The sequence below is a fragment of the Cryptomeria japonica genome, chromosome 1 (assembly GCF_030272615.1).
Source record: "Cryptomeria japonica chromosome 1, Sugi_1.0, whole genome shotgun sequence".
NCBI classification, from domain to species: domain Eukaryota; kingdom Viridiplantae; phylum Streptophyta; class Pinopsida; order Cupressales; family Cupressaceae; genus Cryptomeria; species Cryptomeria japonica.
In genome coordinates this window covers 10,047,888-10,072,968 of record NC_081405.1, presented here as the reverse complement: position 1 = coordinate 10,072,968, position 25,081 = coordinate 10,047,888, and the positions used below count along the sequence as shown (strand labels likewise).

The window sequence follows — 25,081 nt, the reverse complement described above, 5'->3', positions numbered from 1 at the left end:
TGAAAGAAGATGCGACTATGTTAGAAGATAGCGCACATATTCGACTCTCCAATAATAATGAAAGTCGAAGTGTTTTAGCCGTGAGAGTGATTTTAATAGTAGTTGACTGTGGATTTCATAAGAGAAACTACGATGGGATTAGAAGTTTTGAAAATCAATATTTATTTCAGATTCCTATGTTTGACGTCCAAGATAAAATCATTAAAAAGAAAGTTCCTAATGATATAACAAATAGTTATTATAACTAAGAGAAACAATGGAAGCTTAAAGGGTGCGATTCATTTTGAACTAGTATAATTTGTTATTATAACAAAAAGACAACTCCTTTCGAAAGAGTCATTCACTCCAAGAAAGAAGATATTAAATAGAGAACAAATTTATGAAAGGAGTGAGTGAGTGTGTATATAAAAAAAAAAAGGAAGATCTTTGTGTAAAAGTGGTGTATGCATAGTTGAATAAAAGGTGAGCTCTCTGTGAAAAAGTATTCTGCGTGAACTATGAAAATGTATCGATGCTGGTAGAATAAGCATAAGGAATATATAGGTGTATGCTGTGAAGACAATTATGTTTATCAATACATAAGAGGTGCTGGGTGTATGCAGAGATTATAATAAAATACGCGGAGAATAATAATTCTGAAATAATTTTCAGACTGTAAAGAGTAGAGATATGCGAAATACATTTAAAGTGTGTGAAAAGTGTATGGAGTGAGGAATAATTAAAAATAATATGTATGTAAGGTGTGTGCGGAGTATGATACGTATATGCTGAAGAAAATTCAGAAGTATGAGAGAATAATTCTGCGATTATAATCAGACGTGTACTGTGTATATAATCAGACACAAGTATTGTTGGGTGTAAAGAGAAAAAGAAAACTGTGTGTAAGCATTGAAGACTACCATCATATACACCAAAGAGATCGATGAGAATTGCAGGTTCATGAAAGATTTATAGAAGAAGTCTGTAATGAAGTTTACAGCAGATTTGTAAATACTTTCATGGTCAGAATTTGTGCAAAAGATATGGTGTGTATGTTGTGTATAGGACAACATTGAAATAACAGATTTAAGGAAAAATTTGCAGCAGTTATAAGAAAGATTTTAATGCAGATTTTGAAGAAGAATTATGGCAGATTTATGAAAAGATCATAACAGATTTGTGGAAGATAATATAACAGTTTTATGAAGAAGAATATATGCTTGCGAGGAAAGAATATATGCAAAAGATTAAACTGTCCATCATCAGTTGAGATAGCAACATTGTCAAGATGGGAATTCAGATTTATATGAAGTGGGTTGGTGCTCACTAATTCAGATTTGGGAGTTGGTGCTTCCAGTGGTTTGGTGCTCACGAATTTAGATTAGGGAGTTGGTGCTTCCAGTGGGTTGGTGCTCACAAATAGAGTTAGGGGTTGGTGCCTCTAGTAGGTTGGTGCCTACGAACATTGTAAAAGAAGATTTATATAAAGCATTTATTGCCGTGGTTTTCTCCCGTAAGGGTTTGCACGTATATATCTTGTGTTCTACTTGTGTTCATAGTAGTTAGATCACATATGAATGTTGGTATGCAATGAATATGTTAATGAGATAAGCTATATAATTGTGATTGAAGTTGAAAGAGTTTAAATTGGTAAAATTTGTTGTTATACTGATTCACCCCCCCCTCTCAGTATAATTGTGTGCTCTTCATAAAGATATATTTTACTTTTGTATCTGGTATGCATTGCCATTTCTATTATTAATTCATGTATTTAATTTATCAAATATGGTGGTAAACAACTAGTGTGTGAAGCTCCACTTTGTTGTCCTCAATTTTTGATTTCAAAAATTGGACTATCATATAGAAATTTTTACTCTATGACATGCTTCCTGAAGCAGAAATTCGCCCCATCCTTGGACTGGATCGATCGTTGATCCATCCCCAAGCTACGTTTCAAATTTCGTCGCGTTTCGAGTCCGTTTGCTATGTTTTTGCTTCAATGTAGGGGAATTTTTCGATAATTACCAGTAATTGGTAATTTGTTTTTTAAAACCCCCTTGAAGCTTTTTGTCTTGTAGGGGAATTTTTCTCCAACTGCAAGTTTTTATAAAACTTGTAATGAGGGTTTTAAAACCCCCATTACCAGTAGTTTGACTTTAAGTTAAAATAAAACTTGTAAATGGGATTTTAAAACCCCTTTGCATGTCTTTATAACTTAAAGTTATTTTTATAAAGTTAAAATAAAACTTGAAATGGGATTTTAAAACCCCTTTACATGTTTTAAGTGAAATCACTTGTAAAGGGAATTCTATTTCCCTATTACAAGTAATTTAGCTTGTAATTTCTTTTCTAAAACCCGAAATTTGCCTTAGAGGCAAAAATATGAACATTTTGAAAAACTTGTTGTTTTGTTTCCAAAACCCGAAATTCTTCCATGCCATTGCAAGCTGATTTGGGTTCGAATTTTTTGGAGGAAATGTAGGGATTCCTTCCAAGTGTGGATTTGCTGCAACTTTGAAGGATTCAAACCCATTTTCCATGCATTCATTAAACCTTTTTTTTCGCCATTTGTCTTCTTCAAAGCGTTTTTTCTGAATCATGCATTCATGCGATTTGCCATGGTTTGGGGGTTTGAATCCATCTATTCCTAAGGCATTTTTGGCTCAATCATAAATGCGTTTTTGGCACATTTTTGGTTTCGGATTTGCAAAAAGGCCCTAAAAACCAGTCACGTTTTTTGCCAAGAATGCATTCTTCGCCTATAAGGTATGCTTTCATTCCTAAATCGTTTTTGCTTAGTATTGTATTTAATGATGAAAGAAATCAGTTTTGAACCATCTCCTTGGCATTTTTACGTGGCATTTTTATAGCAAATCGGTTTTGCTTTTTTCACAATGCGTGGCTAAGTTTTTCCCTTTGTGTAAATTCTATTTAAAGGGCATCATCTTCCATGTTGGGTTGATTCTCCAAGTTTGGATTTCTTCTCAACCTTGCAAGGTAATTTTTATTTTTGTATTTCTTTCTTATTTCTTTCCTTGCATTTTCTTGTTTAGTTTTAGTTTTGTTCATGTTCATAACGGGTTTATGAGAGGAAATTCCCCATTTTACAAAGAAATTTGTAAAGTAAAGTTGTTCTTCCCCTTTGTAATTCTCCTTCTTTACTTGCATTCGGGTTTTAGAAACCCGATTGCAAGTAAGAGGAAAATTTGTGTTATTCCCCTTTTTGAACAAAGACTTAACTTTCTTTGGTCCAAAAAAATCAAGTTTCAAGATAAGCAAGATGTGCTCTTCCTAATTTGAAATCTTCCCAATTTGCAAAGAAATTTGCAAGTGTGAAAAGTTCTACCTCAAGATGTGTTCTTCCCTTTTTGGACAAAGACTTAACCTTCTTTAGTCCAAAAATCAAAGTTTCAATGACGAAAAAATCAAGTTCTTCCCAATTTCGGGTTTTGAAATCCGGATTGCAAGTTGAAAGTTCTTCCCATTTTGGCATGACAAAGTTCCAAGTGATCTTCCCGAAATTCATTTTTACCTATCCGCTTCCAATTCCCTCATCCATACTTATCATCTTCGTCATTTCCCGCATGTCTAAATACCTTTTTTTCGTCCATTCCTTCGATTTTCAGTTTGTAAATAAGTTTGCATTTGGATTTAGAAAACCAATTGCAAATGTGTTCTTCCCAACTTCCAAACTGAAAATTCATTCTCCTTCCATTTATTCATGCGTCGTGTTTTGCAAGTATAATTGCATTCGGAATTTAAAACCCGATTGCACATTTGTACTTCCCTCTTGTGTACTTGCAAAACATGTTTCAAAACCCGAAATAAGTCAAAAGCTTATTTTTCCACCTCTTATATTTCCTCTCACAAAGCCAAAGTACGAAAGTTGAACTTTCCCATTTGGAGGAGTGAAAATGTCTAAAGATACTGACTTTGATGTTGCCTTGATACTCTTGGATTTACATTGCAGCATTCCCAGTTGTTTTTAGATGACAGATGTATCATCATCTCCCACTCCAAAAAGGATGAAATACAGGTATGATAAATACCAAAATGAATAGAAGAGAGGGTCCTTTGTAATCTTTATCTTTTGGGAAAGCAAGCAAAAACTCTGCCAAATTTACAGCAAGAAGTCTTTGAGCTTATGTATGTGAATTGAAGGTTTTGAAGAATAATAAAGAAGGATTACTCAAGTTTTGAGTCTTTGAACTACATGTTTGAGTTTGAATCTTTTTATTTCTTCTATGCAAAGTGTTTCTAAAGGAGCTTAGTCCAATCTAATTTGAAGTCTTTGAGCTGCAAGTAGAGAAGATTAATTAAAATAGGAAAATCTCTAGAAGGAGTAGCAAGTCTTTGAGCTTGTGTCTATTCTTGAGGAAAAATTATTGTTTGATAAGAAATCGCAGCAAGTCTTTGAGCTTGCATTAGTTCTTGTCTTTGTGTTAAAAGAATAAATTATTCCAGTCTTTGAGCTGTTGTCTTTTATTCGTTGTAAAATTTAGTATAGCAAAGGGTAGATAGGACTTCCAATAGTCAAGTCTTTGAGCTTGATATTGCTGTCCTGTTCCAAAGGAAGTGACGAAAGTCTTTGCGCTTTCAGGAAACTTCATTTCCTTTCTCTCATTTCACTTGAAAGTAGTTACTGCTGTTCATATTCAATCGCGAGAAAAGGATATTGTCTTTCTTGAAGAAAGAAGGAACACTGCTGTCCCAGCCTGTTTTTATTTCAGTTTTAGTTAGATAGGGGGAGCCTTCCCTTAATTAGGAGAGTTTTTACTCGAGTGCTGTGGTTGAAACCACAATTTTGTATATTTCCCCCAAGTGTACAAAATTTTCAACCAACACACTTAGCAAGATGTAATAATCTTTAAAAAAGGGTATAAAATTATAATAAACAATGTTTATTCCTAATGTCAATTAAACGTTGATAGGCCTAAATCATTTTGCCAACAAGAAACATGAAACGACCAGATAAATTGCTTACTTTAATCGAAAGGCCGTTTGATCTAGCTTGAGGAGATAAGTATCTAAAAGTTTAGTAGTGTGTGTTTTTGAAGAATAATTTAAAAAAATTATGTATTTTCAAATGTTCAAAATTTTTTGTGAGTTATTGCTGGGTTTTTAAACTTTTTGAGCCTGTGGAGTTATTCCCGAGTCTGAGTTTTTCAACTATATATATATATATATAGTCAGTCATAAAGAGATGGTCATTCACATTACTTTTATTTACTTTATGTACATCAGACATTCAAATGTGGTCATATGTTGAATTGTACCTAGTGCACTAATGGTTACTTAACTAATAACCTTGTGTAAAAGTAAATTTCTTTCTTGCTTCTAATTAGTAGTTATTTGTCAGTAATTTCAGGCAGTTTCTTTAGTGGATATGTGATTACACTAGAGAAGTCACAAGCTTCTGATAGTAAGTGTTATAGGACCTCATTTAGAATAGAATTTTTTTTAACTCAAAGGACTTTTCTCATTTAGATGCAGATTTGCTCGAGGACTATGAAAAAGCATGTGCACTTGAGGATGAGTCTCTAGCTGCAGCATTCTCAGAGCACATGAAAATACACGAAGAACAGGTTGTTACCAACTTTATCATTTTGGGTGTGTAAATGCCGTTCAATTTATTCATTCTTCATTTCTTGTCATGTTTGATAATATTTTTTTTATGTTAATATTCTAGGGCAATGTAACTCAAAGAAAGTTACTCTTTACTAATTGTAAATATTTTTATATCCTTCTATATCATTGGAAAATATTTTACATATTTTTATTCTATATGACTAAAGTAGAATTCATCTATCTTTGTTCATAGGTAATGTATTTAAGAACTTGAAGTGGCCTTTTAAAAATTCTTAAAGCTTCTCCGATCTTACATTCCTCCTTTATTTCCACCATGGTGAGATTTGAGAACTGCACGAGTTTAGAGTGAACTTATAATTTTTGTGTTCCTCTGCTATATTTATTTTTCAGCTCACAGGTTCACCCTGTTGGAAGGACATGCATCAATGGACCTCTTGCAATGATACTCTCAAAATCAACAAAAATATCGAATCATACAATGGTAGAGACATAAAAATTGCAACTTCATAATTTAAAAATAGAATTGCATTAAAATTGGGTGGGAAATCCTTCCCTTGAGTGCACCGTATGGGATTCTGAAATTGTACTGTTCAACCATACATGTTGAGACGCTGTTAAAAGAAAACACTTTGACAAGCAAAGAACAAATATTTTGAACCTGAAAGATGCTTTTATTACTTGATTGATGAGACCAAAGAGTATGCATACATGATATTGTTTTTCATTTAGTTTTTTAAACTAAAAAAGATAACCATGTTTGGCAAAGTATCAGTTTATATATAATAAATTATTATTTTTAACAGCATCATCAAAGAATTCATTTTTTGAACGTTAAGGATGTCTGACTTGCTGCAGTTTCTCTCAATTGAGAGACTTCAATGAAATATCTGAAGTATGGTTATCTATAAGAAAAAAAGTTAGTTCCACAGTCCCGTTCTATATTAATCCTAAATTAAGTGATGATTAAAGTCTCAAAATGTTTGGATCTAGCATGGAAGAATGGATTTGTAGAGAGTTGAATAACACTTTGATTGTTACAAAAGGGTGATTTAAACCCTTAAATTATACAGTTGGTCCTCCTTAGCAAGAAAACCCAATCATATGCTTTTTAAAGTTTGACCAACTCATCATGCTGGTATGTTTATGCTGGGCATGCACTACAACCTTGAACAATATGCTTCTTTATGAAGTTAATGAATATGTCGAATATGCCAAACCCTAGAATTTAGGTCTTGCCATCCTACTGGAAATTCCCATACTTATCCATGTCTTGTCGAGAAATCTTTTCCAAACTTTGATTCTCCCAAATGGCAAAAGCTCCAACTAAATTCATTGAAAACTTTTCCAGTTTTTTTTTTATTTCCTACGAATTCTCAGACTGCCTGGTTATGCTTACCAGTAGAAAAATCGAATGTTCATTTAACCTAGTTTGGGTCCTTGAAAAACCTTGCATTTGAGGAAAAACCCTAAAAACTATATAACATATGATGCTATTTAATAAATAAATTACATCAAAGAATGGAGAATATTGTTGTCCTCATTTTTGTTTTAAAAAATGGACCATTACATAAATTTTTGTCAAAAAATAAAATTTTTACTCTATTGAATGCTTCACGAGGCATAATTTTGCTTCACCCTTGGACTGGCTTAATCCTCAATCTATCCTCGAACCACGTTTCAAATTTCATCGCATTTTGGTTTCGTTTGCTATGTTTTTCCTTCAATTTCGGGGTTTTTCTCCCTGACTGCAGGTGGGAAATTTTCCTCAAATTGCAAGTTTTAATGTTTTTCGTTGTTTTAGTAGGGAAATTTTTAGTTAATTACAAGTGCACTTTATGAAATTAGAACTTGTAACTTACTTTTTATTTCCCCCTTGATGCTTTTTGGCTTTTTAAGTCATAATAGGAATTTTTTGGATAAGTTACAAGTTAATTTTAAATTGCAAATTTAAAAAGTCACTTGTAATTCTTTTATAAAGTTCTTATTTTAGTGTTTTCACTTGTAATGGGGATTTTATTTCCCTATTACATGTTTTAAGTTATTAAAACTTGTTGAGGGGATTTTATTTTCCCCTTTACAAGTTATTATAACTTGTGTTTCTCTCTCAAAAACTCGATTTTGCTTAGAATGGAGATAGAGTGACATTTTAAACTTGCAATTGAGTTTTAAAAACCCGATTTGCTCCATGAATGAAAATAAAGGCATTTTAAAACTTGCTAAAGGGTTTCAAAAACCCGATTTTGCCTTGTGCAATGAGAAGTGACATTTTAAACTTGTAATATGTAGAGAGAAACCCGATTTTCATTGTTACATGCAAATTGAAACTTGTTGTTCACTTCCAAAAACACGACCAAGTATTTTTCCCTCTCCTAAACCGATTTTGCCACAAATTCTTCCCGAGTTTTGTGGAGAAATTCGTGGATCAAGGAGGCGATATGATAGCAAGGCGGTTTTTGTGAGTTTGGGAACATGTTGCATTTGATTTGGTAAACGTTTCACACTTCCTTTACTGCGTTTTACCTCTTCAAAACCGTTTTTCATGTGCTACATTTTGCGGGGTTTTGATGCCACGATTTCACTCCATCTTTGGGCATTTGGCTTTGGGTCTCTCCTACGTGGTATTTCCTTAAGGATTTGACTCATTCTTCTTGCATTTCCTAACACGTTTTTGCTGTTCTTTCTCCAAATCCGAGTTTGGAAAAATGTGGCAAGGGTTTTGGAATCTTTTTCTATTTAAAGGATCGTCTTCTGTTGGTTGAAAATTTTGTACACTTGTGAAAGCAAACAAAATTGTGGCTTCAACCACAGTGTGTGAGTATGAAACTCTCCTAATTAAGGGAAGGCTGCCCCTATCTAACTACAACTTGGAAAATAAAATAGGATGGGACAACAATCTTTCTTCTTTTTTTCAAGAGAGACAATATCCTTTTCTCTTCACAGAAAATGATAGCGATTGAATATGAATAGCGGTAACCACTTTCAAGTGAAATGAGAGAAAGGAAATGAAGTTCCTGAAAGCGCAAAGACTTCCGTCACTTCCTTCAGGACGGGACAGCAATATCAAGCTCAAAGACTTGACTATTTGAAGTCCTATCTACCCTTTGCTATACTAAATTTTACAACAAATAAAAGATAACAGCTCAAAGACTGGAATAATCTATTCTTTCAACACAAAGACAAGAACTAATGCAAGCTCAAAGACTTGCTGCTATTTCTTATCAAACAGTAATTTTTCCTCAAGAATAAACGCAAGCTCAAAGACTTGTTGCTCCTTCAAGAGAGTTTCCTATTTTAATTAATCTTCTCTACTTGCAGCTCAAAGACTTCAAATCAGATTGGACTAAGCTCCTTTAGAAACACTTTGCATAGAAGAGATAAAAAGATTCAAACTCAAACATGTAGCTCAAAGACTCAAAATTTGTGTAATCCTTCTTTATTATTATTCAAAACCTTCAATTCACATACATAAGCTCAAAGACTTCTTGCTATAAATTTGGCAGAGTTTTTGCTTGCTTTCCAAAAGATAAATATTACAATAGACCCCTCAAGTATTTATAGAAGAGGAGCCTTGAGAAAAAGGTGGGAGGATCCTAACTAACTTGAGAGATTCTTTCAACCACCAAGACTCATTCAATAACTAAGACTTATTCCAACTACAGTCCTAATTGGACACAACTTGTAGTTGCCTTACATTACAAAAGTGCAAGTAATGTGTAACTTGCATTTTACAAAAAATACTTTTACATGTAACTTGTCAAAACAAAATTACAAATGCATAACTAAAACTATTCCATGTGTCTAAAGACACGACTCTAACTGCATCATCCTTTGTTTGTGATGATCTTCATGTCGCTTCAGGATGCTAGAACTTGAAGTATTCTGGATTGGTAAAGACATCTTGAACCGGAACGGGAACTTGCATCCTTGTCTTCTTGCTTGGGGTAGTACTATCTTTTCAGGAGGGAAAGGGTTGCCTTCCTCTTTGTAGGATTTTGCCAAGATCAAGGGCACAATGAAAAGCATAAAAGAGACAATAGAATGACAAGAACGAACTGTATTCTCATCAATATACAAAAATGATCAACTAGATTAACCAATACAATGAATAGAGGCCTGCTTATATAGGCAAGGCCATATGGATGTATGAGCACACAAATATGACATGTGGCTCAATGAGAAACAAGGGTAGGTAAGAAATACTAAGGGTAGGTAGGAGAAATAATATAATATTCCACAAGAGGTGGATGACCCACCGAATGTGGAGTGTAACAACAAAATAAGACCACAAAAGGTGGAATTTCTCCTACAAGCTCTATCCCTAAGTGCACACTTCCCTAAGTGTCTCAAATCCAAACTACGAAGAGATGCATTATCCTAAGTTAACTTAAGAAAGTGTAATAATATCCATAATGAATATTTATTTACACCAACACTCTTTTCATGTCATGACCATCTTTGTCTTGAAAGCATTCTATGCTCGCAACCATGAATTGTTGTTGTATCTCTTTTTTGTATCGTCCTCCATTTCTTGAAATTTGCTTGCAAATAAGGCCTATGCCTTAATCCATTGATTTGGTAGATCGTGTGTGCAAACCGGACTGACAAGGGAAGAAAGAAATTGATGCAAAAATGGGCTCACAAGTGAATTTCGGGTTTTGAAAGTTGCATTACATGTGTGGGGAAAACAAGAGCATTAACTTGCAATTGTGGAGAACAAACATGCAACTTCATATGTGTAATGGGTAAACACAAGTTTGCACTTGTAATTGGACCTTTAGAACTCATTTTCAAGTGTTTTTTGAGTGCATTTTGGACCAATTTCGGGTTCTGGATGGCTGATAGCAGGTAGACTTTAAATGGGGAAAATGAATGAAGGTGTGAAATGAGTGGATGAAATGGTATGTACGGATGATGGAAATGAATATGAAAAGATTTTGGTAAGATCATCTTTCAGAAAATAGGAAGAACTTTCAACATGCAATCCGGTTCCAAAAACCCGATTTTGAAAGGATGGGTATTTTTCATCTTTGCAACTTGGAATTTCAACAAAAGATGGTTAAATCTTTTATCCGTAAGGGAAGAACAATTATTTTCATCCAACTTGTAATCGGGATTTAAAATCCTGAATACAAGTAAAGAGGGAAAACGAGGAAGAACAATGCAATTCTAAAATTGCTTTACAAAGGGGAAAATCTCTCTCACAAAACCGATTTTTTGGGGAAGAACCAACATATTTGAAAACAAGAAAAATGAAACAAGAAGAAAATAAATCTTACCTTACTCCAATCTGAAAATGCCTCTTCAACAAGATGATTAATCTTTGAAAAAAGGAAGGAGAACTCTTAAAAAGAAATTAACCGCATTCCAAAACCCTAACTACGTTTTTGAAAAAAATGCCCAAAATTTAAAAACATGGCAGCAAATGCATGAGAAATGGCATGGAAAATGGCCAAGACTCTTTCTAACCTCAACGCCTTAGCATACCAAGCCAAAATGATTCATAACATTGCTGATTCGTGGCATTCCAAATGGCAAAAAAACGTGGTTTTTTGAAAAAACGTGACTGCTGTTATAAAGCTAAAAACCAGCAATCTTAACCTCCATGTGGCGTGAAAGGTGTTTGAAAATGCATAAAAATAGGGAGGAATCCAAAACGCCTTCTATCTCCCAAAAAATCTCCACAAAAATTTGCTAAAAATCCTTAAAAAAAAAATGTTTTTCTTTGCAATTCGGGTTTTTTGGAACAAATAGCAAGTTTAAAATGCATGAAACAATGAAAATCGGGTTTTTTAGAAGATATAACAATTTTAAAATTTCACTTTTTCAACATGTTGGGCAAAATCGGGATTTTTTGGCCAAATAGCAAGTTTAAAATGTCAAAAATGCACTTTATGAGCAAAATCGGGTTTTTTAGACCAAAGTGCAAGTTTAAAATTGTCAAAAATGCACTTGCAAGGCAAAATCGGGTTTTTTGGAGAGAAATGCAAGTTTTAAATACTTGTAAAAGGGAAATAAAATCCCTACAAGAAGTTATACTTGCTTGCACATATGTAATGGAGATTTAAAATCCCTATTACATGTAAAAACCATTAAAGTAGGGGTTTTTGGACATTTCTTCTCAGATTGTATGCTGAAAATTCTTCCCATTTTTTTGAAAATGATCTTCCCAAAATCCTTCCATTTTTGTTCATACTCATTGCCTTTATCCTTACATTCCATTCACGTCATTTCCCACTTGTCAAAATCTCATTTTTCACTCATTTCTCCATTTTCCGTTTTACAAGTATACTTGCATTCGGGTTTTAAAAATCCGATTGCATGTTCGTTCTTCCCCACTTCTATACTTGTAAAACTTTTCCCAAGATCCAAAACTGGTTAAAGTCAAGTTTCCAGAATTCTCATTTATTTCTCATCTTTCTCCCACAAAGTTGTGAAGTGCAAGGGTTGGAGTTCTTCCCATTTGAAGAAGGAAAAATGTTAGTTCCAGCTGATTATGATGTTGCTTTAACACTTTTATGTCTTCATTGCAACATACCAGGTTGTTCTTCAATGTCAGATTTACCATCATCTCCCATTCCAAAGAAGATGAAGTATAAATATGACAAGTACCAGAATGAGGTTTCACCTTCACAAGTTTCCTCTCCTTGGATCATATCAAGGATACGGAGATAGGGTATGTTGACATCAAAATTCATTAAAAGGGTGGAGGATCCACATGATAATAATATGCAGCGGTTGTTGGACAGCCACATTCATCATGTATCTTCTTTTCCAGTGGCTGCCCTAGAACCTGAATTTGTTCTCGCTTGTGCTCACCATTTCGACAAGGAGACAAGAACTATTAGAAATGATGATGGTGAGGCAATAATCCGCCTTGATGCAGATACTATTGAGAAAGTCTTCAGATACCATCAACATCTGTTTATATGGAAATTTTAAAGGATAGTGCAACTGAGTACTATGGCAAGAGAGAAAAGGACTGCAAATGCCACATTAACAGGTGGATTAATGAACCACGAGCCGCTTTCACAAGGTGGACTAAGTTGTACCGTTGTGACTTCAAGTGGGAAATTGGAGACATCATTACTCTCCTCAGCAGGATGATGGGTCTTGAGCACTCTAATGTTTTTGAACCCTGTATGTATTAGTTTACCATGTTCATAAGGCAGTCCCATCATATATTGTGGGGAGAGATTATCAGTGACTCTTTGTGCGAACAACTTGCAGCAGTCCCTACTACTATGACTTTCTACATGAATTCATACTTAGTGTATTTAGCAGCGTCACTCAGACATTTCCCTAGTCTTCTACCAAGGGTGATTGCTTGCTTATACCTGTGTGGGAATATTATGATCAGCTGCCCTTGAGACCTAGCAGATTACATTTCGGGAGGGTTCAAGATGCATTTTTTGGTTACTTCATGTGTCAGTTTGACAAGACTCTAAAGAACAAAAAGGTGTCAGATGAAGCATGTGAAAGAGTGAATGAGTATGGGTGCTTGTTTCTTCAATTCCCGACTTTCACTTATGTAAGAGTCGGATGCTACAGTGGGCAGCCATACATGCTTCCCAGATACTTGACCAATAAGATCATTCTTATGGATTTGGGAAGACAGATCATGGTTGTGCATGCTCATCAATTTGTCAAACATTAGGTTGGGATGGGGATTTCTACAACTAACCCATTGAAGATTGGTCGGTATTCTCGTCACATCCGTCAAAGCCAAAGCTATGGAGGCAAGAGATTAAACTCAAAAGGTTTAAGTCGAGGGCAAATTTTGACTACTGAGGTATGAAGGAAAAAATCAAAAAAGTCCTTCGTACATGTGCATCGTATTGAGGATATCTGGGTGGATCTCCGTACAGAAATGGAGGTTCTCAAGATGGACTACTGCAGGCTTACCTTTGAGCAGGTTATTGATCTGAACTTGGTGGACATTTCGCAAGGGATCATTGATGATGGGAATGTGCTTTATCCAGAGTATGTCTCACGAAGGGTTGAGGAAGCCCCACTTCCTTTAATCCAATGGTCACATAAAGAATGTACTTCCATTCTTGAAAGATTTCAGCCTATCCTAGCTAACACCGACACTTGGCTCAAAGGTAATGGTGTTAGACTCATCAAGATCAAGGTTGGAAAAGAAGATGACTCTACGGGGCCTCTTGGACGTAAGTCTGAGATTCAGATTGACAACAAGGAAGGTGCATCATCTTCAGGCACTAGGATCAAATTGCGGGTTAGTTGGGCAATATTACTTCCTCTTGAGGAGGCGACAATTTGTGGAAAAGAAAAATCCTAGATTCACATTCATGTGATTGATCTTGATAATCCAAAGGAAGGACAATAATCCGATGCTGCTCTTAAGTCACTGGCTTCAAAGTCACCTCATGAAATTCCCTTTGTTTCCATGGAGATGCCTCTATCTCCTCCTGACATAATAGTGGAGGAGTCTCCTCAGAATGTCGTTCCTATTTCAGCAGCTGAGCCACCTCTTGATCATCAACAAGAGAGTTTGTTGGAAATCCCCGAGGATACTCTGCATGTATCTATTTGTCAGAGATTGATACCTCTACTTCCGACTTTTGGCTTTGAAGAATTTATGAAACAATCTTCATGCCCTTTGGTTACTAAGCAAACCATGGTTGCCATCCAAACGGATACTCCCCCCAGGGTGACCACGACTGTTCAAACAAAAACTGCTTCTCCTTTGTCTTCGATAGCTACTAGAGAAGAACTAGTCATTTTACCTCCATGGCTTAGTTCTTTTACCCCCAAAAGGAAGAAGCAGGAAATCTCTCCTGATGTCTTTGATTATCAACAACTCAAGCAGTCTAGGCCCAAGGTTGCTAAAAAAGCCAAGACAATCTCAAGGATAACTGTTGACAGCAACAAGATGAAAGTGGCAGAAATTGTTGAGCCCCTTGCGGATAGGCCACATGAGGAAATGCAAGCTACTGATTACAATGTTACAAGGATAGAATTGGGTAAACAAATGCATGAAGTGGTCAAGCATGATGCTCGACAATCCGTAGCTTCATTAGTACAGCGGTATGATGAACTTCTAGCAAAGAAAGACAAGCTAGAAGAGGAGAATAGGCAACTTGTTGCAGTTGTTCATAAAATTACAAAACCTGCTGGTGAAAGGTGTAATCCTACAAGTTCTTACGGTTCACAAGAATCAATTCGGGGAGTTGAAAGAGTTGTTCAGAAAGTACAAGCGTTGGATTCTTGGGTGGATCAACTTCATGATCTGTGTGCACAAGTGCTGAAAGACATTTTTCAAATGATGGTTAAGTTGGAGACCATTGAAGAAAAATTGAATCATACCTCCAAGACTTTCAAACAAAATTTGGAAAGGGTTGAAGGTAGCTTGACAATTTGGCGCACAATGCCTCGACAACAGTTGAGTGTTCTTCTAAAGCATGACATTATTCCTTCTAGGGTCATGTATTTGGAATTTGAAGAAATTCTAGAGAACAAAGCCCTTATTCTCAAATCCCTCATTGAGGAGATTGATGATGCAATGAGATTGCGAGTTGAAGTATTCCAAGGTGTTGTTTCTCATTATGAGAAGGCCTCTTGCAATATAATGAGTCAGAATGGAGAGTTGATACCAGAAGAAGTAGTGCTTGTAGATTTACAGATGAAGATTCATAATGAGTGGAGGAGCGAACAATTTTCAGCTGCCTCAATTCAGGTTTTGATGAAATATCAAATCTTCTTGCACGAAATCCAGCCCACTTTGGAGAAGAACAACTCTATGGTTCTTCAATGCCATGATACCATCGTGAAGACCATGGTCATTGCCAAGAACACCCACGAACCGAATCTTGCTGAGCTACGAATGATCATCCAGAAGTTCGAAGGATTCATGTCTTCACATGCTGCAACTTAAGTGTTTTTCAACACTTAGTTGCATTTTTCCAGAATTGTAATCTCTTAGTTTTAGTTTTTCTTTTGACAAGTTACATGTAAAAACATTTTGTAAATTGCAAGTCAAGTCTTTACTTGCACTTTTGTAATTACATGGAAAGCAACTACAAGTTGTGTTCAGTCAGGACCGTAGTTGGAATAAGTCATAGTTAGTTATTGAATAAGTCTTGGTGGTTGAGAGAATCTCTCAAGTTAGTTAGGATCCTCCCACCTTTTTCTCAAGACTCCTCTTCTATAAATACTTGAGGGGGTCTATTGTAATCTTTATCTTTTTAGAAAGCAAGCAAAAACTCTGCTAAACTTACAACAAAGAAGTCTTTGAGCTTTCATGTGTGAATTTAAGAATTGAAAGAAATAGAAGAAAATTGCTGAAGCTTTGAGTCTTTGTGCTACATTCTTGAGTTTGTGTTCCATATTATCTTTCTTGCAAGTGTTTCTTTAAGAGCTTAATCGAATTTGATTTGTAGTCTTTGTGCTGCAAGTATTGGAGATTAATTTAGTTAAAGTAGAAGTTCTATTGAGAAAAGTTGTAAGACTTTGTGCTTGCACTTGTTCTTAAGAGAGTTTAGAAGTAGATTTTGTAAGAAATAGCTGTGAGTTTTTGAGCTCTTACTAGTTCTTACTGTTTCGTGTAAAAGGAAATAAGTTCTTTCAGACTTTGTGCTGATATAATTTTGTTTTGAATATCGTTAGAATAGAAAAGGGTAGATAAGACTTCACATAGTCAAGACTTTGAGCTTAATATTGCTGTTCTGTCCCAAAAGAAGTGACGAAAGTCTTTGAGTTTTCAGGAATTTCAGGAAACTTCGTTTCCTTTCTCTCATTTCATTTCAAAAAGTTGTTATTGATGTTTTATGTTAAATTGCTATCACTTTTCTATGAAGAAAAAAGGATATTGGCTTTCTTGAAAGAAGAAGAAAGACTGTTGTTCCATCCTAGTTTAGTTTTAAGTTGTAGATAGACAGGGGGAGCATTCCCTTAATTAGGAGAGTTTTACTCACACACTGTGGTTGAAACCACAATTTTGCATATTTCCCCAAGTGTACAAAATTTTCAACCAACAAATGTGAAAACTAAATGTATGTGTAACTCATCTTCATCCATGTTTTATATTCAAATTGTTATAGATCATCCCACTTTGGTACTTGTCCATAACAACAAAATGCAAGACAAGTAATCTTGACTTCAATAACATCTACATTGATTCATAAACAGAGTGGTTGTATCACACACTGCTTTTAGGACACAGATATAGTAGTTATAAAGAGCACACATGAACACAAATTTACACAATACCTGTTAACAATGGTTTGTCTTATTATATTAACTTGTGCAAATAGAATAAATACAAATCTTCACGACCATGAATGTAGAGTTAATTACAATAAACATGCTCAAACTAAACAAACTTAGAATTGAGCTGGAGAAAACTTCATCTTGGGTGAAAAAATCCAGCCCAAGAAGCAACCACTTTGCATTACACTATGTAAAAGGTAAGTACAGAAGTGTAGAATGCAAAAGAAGCATAAAAAATGCTCCAATATGAACTATAGAGCTGTGAACACTTGCCATTCACTTCCAGTTACATTTGCAAACTTGCATTCATTTGAATGGTTACCAATGCATACCAATACCTATATGCCGATACCAAGATCCCAAATGAACTTGTAGAATGCTCTGCCATATTTCTAATTTATTCAAAGTTTCTTTGTTCAAGAAAGGATAGAATACCTTGGTATTTTATTCTGTGTATGAGGTGCATAAACACACATCAGCACCATGGATAGAGAAAAATTTGACAATGGAAGATTGCAATATCCCATTATCGCATATTGAACAAGCCTGCAACTATCCCAACCTCACTACCAATAGTCTTCCTTTTTCCTCTTGTGGAAACATCACCACTACCAACCATAGAGGGCATACGTATAGCTGATTGTGCAAATTGTGTTGGCATCATAGATCCAAGACTTGCCCAAACTTGCATAGACTCAATTAGTTACAAGTCAACTTGGACTCGGACTCGGACTCGACTGAGTCTGAGTCAGACTCGCAAACTTGCCGAGTCTGAACAAGCCTTGTCACTTGGACTCAACTAGACTCCATTTTTTTTTTTAAAGTCTCAAAATTTCAATGCTTTTTATCAAGATATAAGTATAAGTCACATTTCAATATGTCTTTTTACTTTCTTATACTTTAAATTATATTTCATGTATATATTGGCCTTAGGATGTTTGAGAGTGGTTTGAGATCTCTAGGAATTGTAATGCAAATTCTAGGTTTTAGAAGATCTTATTAATTTTTAGACAAGCATATTTGAGTAATCAGCAAGCTCCTATCAGCATTCTCTCGCTCTCTCTATCTCACTCACTTTATCTGCCTTGAACTCTAGACCTATCACTCTTCCTCTGTCCCCTCTCTCTAACTATTTGTATCTCACTCTCCTCTCTCCTCTCTCCCCCATGATCTAGACCTATCTCTCTACCTCTCTCTCTCTCACACCCTCAAACCCTCGCAAGGGGTGCTACCCTCAACCTTGTTTTGGTGTTGCCCCCAAATCCCCATCAAACTATAAGTCTAAGCAAGTAATAGACCAATGATGAATCATGATCATAAAAATCTACTTAATACATATCCCTTGTTGCAAATCTTTGCGTATTCATAGGTAAAAAAATATTATGGCTGCTACATCATCTAGGACTTGCCTTGGACGCCTTTGTAGGATGGATGCAGGCTCTTTAGAGTCATAAACTTCTAGTTATTGTTTTGATATTTGTTTGGAACTTTTGATGCCCTAAATTTAATATTCCATGAGTTTTGTATACATTTGACAATATTTATATATCAGTTTAATATGCATTTGACAATATTTATATATTTAAATGTGCTATTTCCTTCAGCTAGAATTTGCGTTTATACTTATGTGATCGATTATACTTGTGTATGTGATCAAATTTGCTTCTATTTGATGATGTTATTGTGTCTTTAAGGTTTATTTAATAAAGGGTGCATGAAACACGTTTTAAATCTTTAAAAATCTCTAAATTCCTTGGGTTTTTCACTTGTTGAATCTTTCTTGAGTCTACGTCGAATTTTTTTGGCGAGTCACCCTAGCCAAGTTTTCTTCGAGTCCGAGTCTCAAATCAATGGTCAACATTGAGACCCTCATAGACCTTGATTGCACCTCCATATGCAATTTATGAACCTCAACCTTGTAATATCGCAACATTTTTTTTTTGAGTTTTACACAATTCACAATCAACACCAACACCTGTTAGGGTTAGATAATGAAAATCCAACATTGCTGAAAGTAACCCTTTCACTTTCTAATCACCGAGGCCCAATGTCAGAGGGTGAGAGCATACAGTGTCAAGGGGATTGTTAACTCAAGAAACTGTTGGAAATGATAACTCAAATACAATACTGGGAGGCAAGCAAACCCCTTCTGCTTGTCTAGTAGGTGTAAGAAACTTCTATAGCAGTATGGTGGTGCAACCAGCCAATTAGAAGATTACAAAAACTTGAAGTAACAGCAATCATTTGACCACTTATCGAGTGGGAGGACTGAAAATGAAATTACAATCAACTCAACCGCTTATTCAACGGGAGGACAATGTTACAATAGATAAGAAGGTGGCAAGCTAGCCTCTTCCACTTATGTAGTGGGACTAAGAGCAACAATCCAAAAAGATATCTGTTAGTACTATTAATCAACATTACAATGCACAATATGGATTTTCAGAGTTACTAGAATCACCGTCCAAAACTAGGCGGCAAAGCCAGCCTCTTCCACTTATGCAGTGGGACTAAGAGAAATCAAGAGAAAATTGTTGTTAGTACCACTAACCATCATTACAATATGATTCATAAATGGATATTCAAGTACCAATAACTAGACCAACAGCTGCAACTCATTACCAAGACCCTTCTCACCACACGAATGAACTCACACACCTTAAAACCAACTTCAAACTCCAAAAACTGAATCTGATATAAATGAACAGCAGGCTGGAAATGCAGACCAGAAACATAAAAACCCCCACAAACACTTCTATCTCACTCCAAACACACCCAAATTAATTCTAAACACTTCCCCAAAGACCAAAGACTTTCAACGACTAATGCAGAATTGAAAAAATGACAATAACAATTCAGAATCAGCATAACATGCAACCCAAACACCTCCCAACAAGGGTGTCTACAGCAGAAAAGTTCGACTTGCAACATAAAATCCAATACTCCGAGATAATCAAGAAAAACTTTCAAGATGAATTGCCCAAGGCATAGGAATTGAACAAGCAAACACCCAGATTGAGCTAACACACACACAAGGATCTACGAACGAAAACACACTTCAGCTACACTGGAAAATAGCAACCTGGAAACACAGTACAACTCTCCCAAAATCAGAAATCCATAAAACTTCATCTTCATTAAGCTCAATCTGCTCCTTTGAGTGAGAAACAGTCGCAATCTTCAGCTAGGGGCTATCTTTCAAGCTCGAAACTGAAGGAGACTAGGAGGTAAGCATCCCTCGAAGCAAAGTCTGAAATGATTTCAGCAGCACTTCGTTATGATAAGCAATAGATAGTCTCAAATGAAGGCTAGGACACTTATTTATAACCTTTTCCCAAATCGGACCTCCTTTTCCCTCCAATGTGGGACTAAACAATGACATTCAAATTCACTTTAATTTGTATATCATTTCATCCCTTCACCAAGCCGTCCCATTTTGCCTAGACAAAACACTTTATTAAAATGCAAATAACACATAATGTGAGCGCCCAACATATAATTGAGAAAATGACTTCAATATAACTCAAGCAATCCCTTTAATAAATCGTCCATATTGCCTTAAGTTATAATTCAACCTTAAACAACTTTTTCCAACAAATCGACCCCCTTAAGGTAGCAAATATACTTCATAAAAATATCAATAAAGTGTGTTATGGCGTCCAAGGTAATAAAGTGAATTATTTCATAAAATTAACTTATTTCTTTCTAAGGCGTCCATCATGCCTTATACATAATTCACTTAAAAAATATTTTTCCTCAACCATGAAGTCGCACAACATAAGCTTAGACTTGCCAAAATGTAAAATTCCTTACTAGAACTGGCTGCAAGTAGATTTGTTTGCCCAGATTATACAGAAATATAGCATTAAATTTTAGCCGGTTGATTATTGAAATGCCTATGGATTCCGTTTAATACTATAGCCCATGCAACCCCAAATTAACTTTCAAGTTTGTTGACATAGCATTTACTGACAATCATTATACAATAGAGTGTTATACGATGCACCTGTTAATTTGCAGAAGCATTCACGTGGCTATCAGCTGTTTGGTAATCTTCGGGTCTCAGGTTTTCTGATCACAGATTTGCGTATGTCTTTGGAGGACTTCCTATGCAGAGCAACCATCGAACTCTAGTTTCCGCATATGTTATTGCCGGTGTGGGGAACTCACCACCGTCATGTTATCCATCTCTATTTATGTAAGTGTTGTTCAACGTGATTTCATCGTGGCAGATGTATCGACTGATGAAACACTGTTCAGACTCCTTGTGCGTTAATCCTCAGTAGCTTGCGGAGCGACTAGTCCCTCTTCTTCACGCTGTTAACTCTACGCCAAATGATAACCATACTGCGATAGACTCCATATTGCGATTGACGCCATACACCATACAATGCTGCGATTAATTCCAGGCTGCGATTAACGTCATTCTGTTACCCGATATCGGGTTAAGGTGCACGATGAGTGTGGTCTTCGTTTGGGAGTGCGGAAAGAATATTAATGTCGTCACATGGTATTCGCGGACCTGCATGTTACAAAACTTTGCAAGTGAACAGCATACTTGCACTTTGCGTGGTCACTAGATTTGTGTCTGCAAGAATCTTTAGACGTTATACACGGAAGAGGAGTGTAATCTACGTGCAGTATTTTACCCGGATCTACCACCACCAATGTCGTTAATCTTCCTCTCTGCAATTACCTTCCAATGCTCATGCTAGGATATTACTCCTTGGTTCTTCATTTTGATTCCAATAGGCCAGTAATGGCTGGCGAAAGGAATGGTTCAACAAGCATTGATATCCCGTAGATATTCAACCTTTACTTAGGTTTCCTGTTTATTAAAATCTGATATGCTCCTCCTTATTTGCCAAACATTATTTAAATGACAAAAGCGGGTAAGAATCCCGTAGGAAAACCAACTCCCGCAAGACTAAATAATTGAATAATAGTTAGGCAAAGTATTTTTGGCAGAGTAATATTCAACTTTAATCTTTATTGAAAAATCAAAGAACTCTTATTATAATATATTAGTCAACATTAGAACTAATATAAAATAAGAAAAGTTCACTTTATTCATAATTCAAATGTGATAATCACATTATTTTTGTCTACAATTGTCAATTTTTTTTCTTTTCATATTGATAATCATTTACAAATATTTTGCTCATACGAGCATGAACATGAGACCAATACAAGCTCTTGTGAACACAACAATGAGACAAATAGTAGCTCCTTTTGAGCAACCACACTAGAAAACCATCTATGGAAGACCAAAAATTACAACTTAGAAATCCACTTATTTAGAAGCCACCTCACACTGGAGTATAGAAGACCAAGAGTCCCAACTTAGAAGTCCTTATTAGATGCCTCTTTGAGATGTGAAATTGGGTCTGCACAATGAGAACTTGATGCTTCAACCAATTAAGCTCAACACCTTGAACAATCATCACAAATTGGAGAAGAGGTTTTATGGAATTAAAGGGGACTTTTGCATTAGCTATTAAAACTTTGGACAGGTGCTCAAGTGGATTTTGTGTTTGTCACCTTTAACCCATAGTACTCCCACACCTTGATTAACTCCCAAGTGAACTTGACACTCTTACATTTTAATTTTCATTTTTTTCTTCCATTTCATCATGCTCACTACTCTTAGTACTTCTACTCATGTTTTGTTTTTTGAAAAAAATATTGTTGTGTTGTAAACACACACCCCATTGCAAATGGGGACCCCCACTTTTTCTCTTCTTAGGCTAGGTAGTTTTGCTAAGTTTTGTTCTAGCTTGGCAATAGTTTTAGTCTTTTAGCCTTTTTGAGAGGATTTTCTTTTGTCTTGTAGAGTCCAGGAAGGGTGTGTTACTGTTGAACGACCTTTGAAATGTCTTTGGAGTGCGATGTCTTGTCCTTAGGGTGTGATTAAATCAGGAATTCAAGTTTCGGGTCCAGAATCCATGAATAAATGTCAAGATTGAGAATTAAGGGCGATGTTGCAAAAATTGTCAATGTTGTCACATTGTCAGGACAAGTTGTTAGGAAAATTGAAAAGTTGAAATGTTAAGTGTGAAAAATGGAAAAAAAATCCAAGGATATGATACCTAGACAAGGAAAATTGCGATGTTCCCAAGCAAGATTCCGTCTAGTATTATTAAGAAAGCTCCTTGTATTATCTCTATGAATGTTTGGAATTGTTTGTTATTTATATCAAGGATAAACAATTACTTGAATTAATAAAGCATCAAGTGACAGAAAGAAAGGAATGTCAATTATATATCTAGCTAGCTTGTCGGTTCGGGTTCAAAGAACCGGTATGGTAAAATTTCGAAAAGGGGTTTGGGTTTGTTAGTACAAAATCATATATATATATATTTTAATATTTGTGCAGCCTATAAGCATGAATTAAGATTAGCATGTCACATAGCATCATATAAACAACAAAACAAACATAAACTTGTAATCATAGCATCATGATCATACCATAATAGCATCATATACATCAAGTTTAATATCAAAATGACAAAATATTCAAGTATCCTTATCTCAATAGTAGGTTTCAATTGGGTATATCTCATATCTTGCCCTGCAGCTCGCGCTCAGAAATTGGGCTCCTTGTTCTGTAGAACAACAATTGCTCAAATTTGCTCTTGCTCTAGCCAAACATGCTCTGCAATCTTGTACTGATATATCTCTCCAACACTGAACTAAACCATATAATGTTCCACTAGCATTATATTTGGCTGTTCCAGCAAGGAAACGCTTATTTGCAGGGATGTAAGCTTTCTCAGACAGATTTGACAGAAGGTTGCTGGTTGTGTTCTTGAAAGCATCTCTACTTTTAGTAATATCCATCGTGTTCACCAAGAGAATTCTTTTAGTATCTAGTCTTGAAATGAAATTAGAATTGTGATAGTGCATGAAACAGTCATCCAACCATATTTTCCCACCTATGTCGTTGGGGCAAAGGTCGTGAAGGGTTTTATTTTCTTCCACTGTACATTTTGAGCATCTATTTGCTGATATAGTTCCAGTGCATTGGAGTAGATTGTAGACCTTACTCGGAGATTGGCCATGGGAAGAAGTGTTAAACCCTGGATTTTTAGGTGCATTAAGATACAAATCGTTCATAACTAGGTTTAAGTTTGTGGAATAGGTGCTGCCATTGGTGAAAGTTGAGGAATTATCGCATGTGTGCCATGCGTAGATACACATGATTGATGGAAAATTTTGTACAAACAGCAAAAAGAGGATGAACTACTTAGGCGGAATTGAAAAAAAAAAATTGGCATAAAAAATCACTTTTTGGGCCGCCTAGACGCCCGGGTTCGCTTTGGGTTCTCTGTGGTTCTCTTTGGTTTGACCTGGGTTCGCTCGGGTTCGACCTAGGATGAAGCACCTCTAGGTTTTAAGAACCCTGGTCGAACCCAGTCGAACTAGGCCCAGAACCACGAACTAGTTCGAACCAGAACCCTAACCAAGGGGGTCCAAAGGAGAACCCGGTAACTTAGATATCTAGCTTTCCATACTTAAGATGTATAAACATGGTAATGTTAAGGGGTCGATATTATTAAGACAGACTTATAATCGATAATATTTAGCCGACAGTGGACATCATAAGACATCAACCTTATTAAGAAGAAGAATACTAAGGAGTGATTGGGAAGAGCACGAAAGGAGGGATATCAGCGGCTTGAAAGATAGTCTAGTTTAGTTACGATTTGGCATGAATACATCTCCAAACAGCAGCGATTATATTAAAGAAGCAAAGTCTTAAAGACAAGGGAGCATCTTTATCGTGAAAGACGATACATTATGAAAGATGATACATATCCAAAATCAGTTAGCAAATCATTAATAGAGGAATGATTCAACAAGAATCGTCAATAAGTGAGAAAGAACCAACGATTGACTCAAAGAAGCTGCAACTTGTATAGACAGAGGAATTATTAAAAAGTTCATAGTGCGAAACTATGAATATGAAGATATTCAACAGCAAATTAAGTGTTATTGAATTGCTGTCAGGCCAGATAGAATAAGCCCAAACGGAGATAAGAATAGTCACCGAAAACATCATAGCTCCATGGCAAAGTCAATGATGAAGAGATCGACTATCAGTTAGGGTATGATATCGACAAATGCATTGATCGATGTCCGAACTGATACAATCCATCTAGCAAGATAACATCTAAGACAATCGTTGCTAATGAATAGACATGTGTACAGGCCCAATTGGGATTAAGGCGGCAATCAAGGTAATTATGGAAGGTTTCAAGTATAAGAGACATAAGATGTGTCT

The 25,081-nt window shown here is 35.7% G+C and overlaps 1 protein-coding gene across 7 annotated transcripts in view; it reads left to right on the top strand.

The window, feature by feature from the left end:
* Positions 1 to 25,081, top strand: part of LOC131036657 (uncharacterized) — a 194,891-nt gene that overhangs the window by 123,439 nt on the left and 46,371 nt on the right. For 4 of the 7 annotated variants that reach the window (XM_057968596.1, XM_057968600.1, XM_057968595.1 and 1 more), the window contains one exon: positions 5,467 to 5,564. In XM_057968596.1, the coding sequence (XP_057824579.1) occupies positions 5,467 to 5,564 (98 nt within the window). Of the gene's footprint in view, positions 1 to 5,466; positions 5,565 to 5,958; positions 6,050 to 25,081 lie in introns of all 7 variants that reach the window. The other 3 variants (XM_057968602.2, XM_057968599.2, XM_057968598.1) reach the window with 3 other exon arrangements.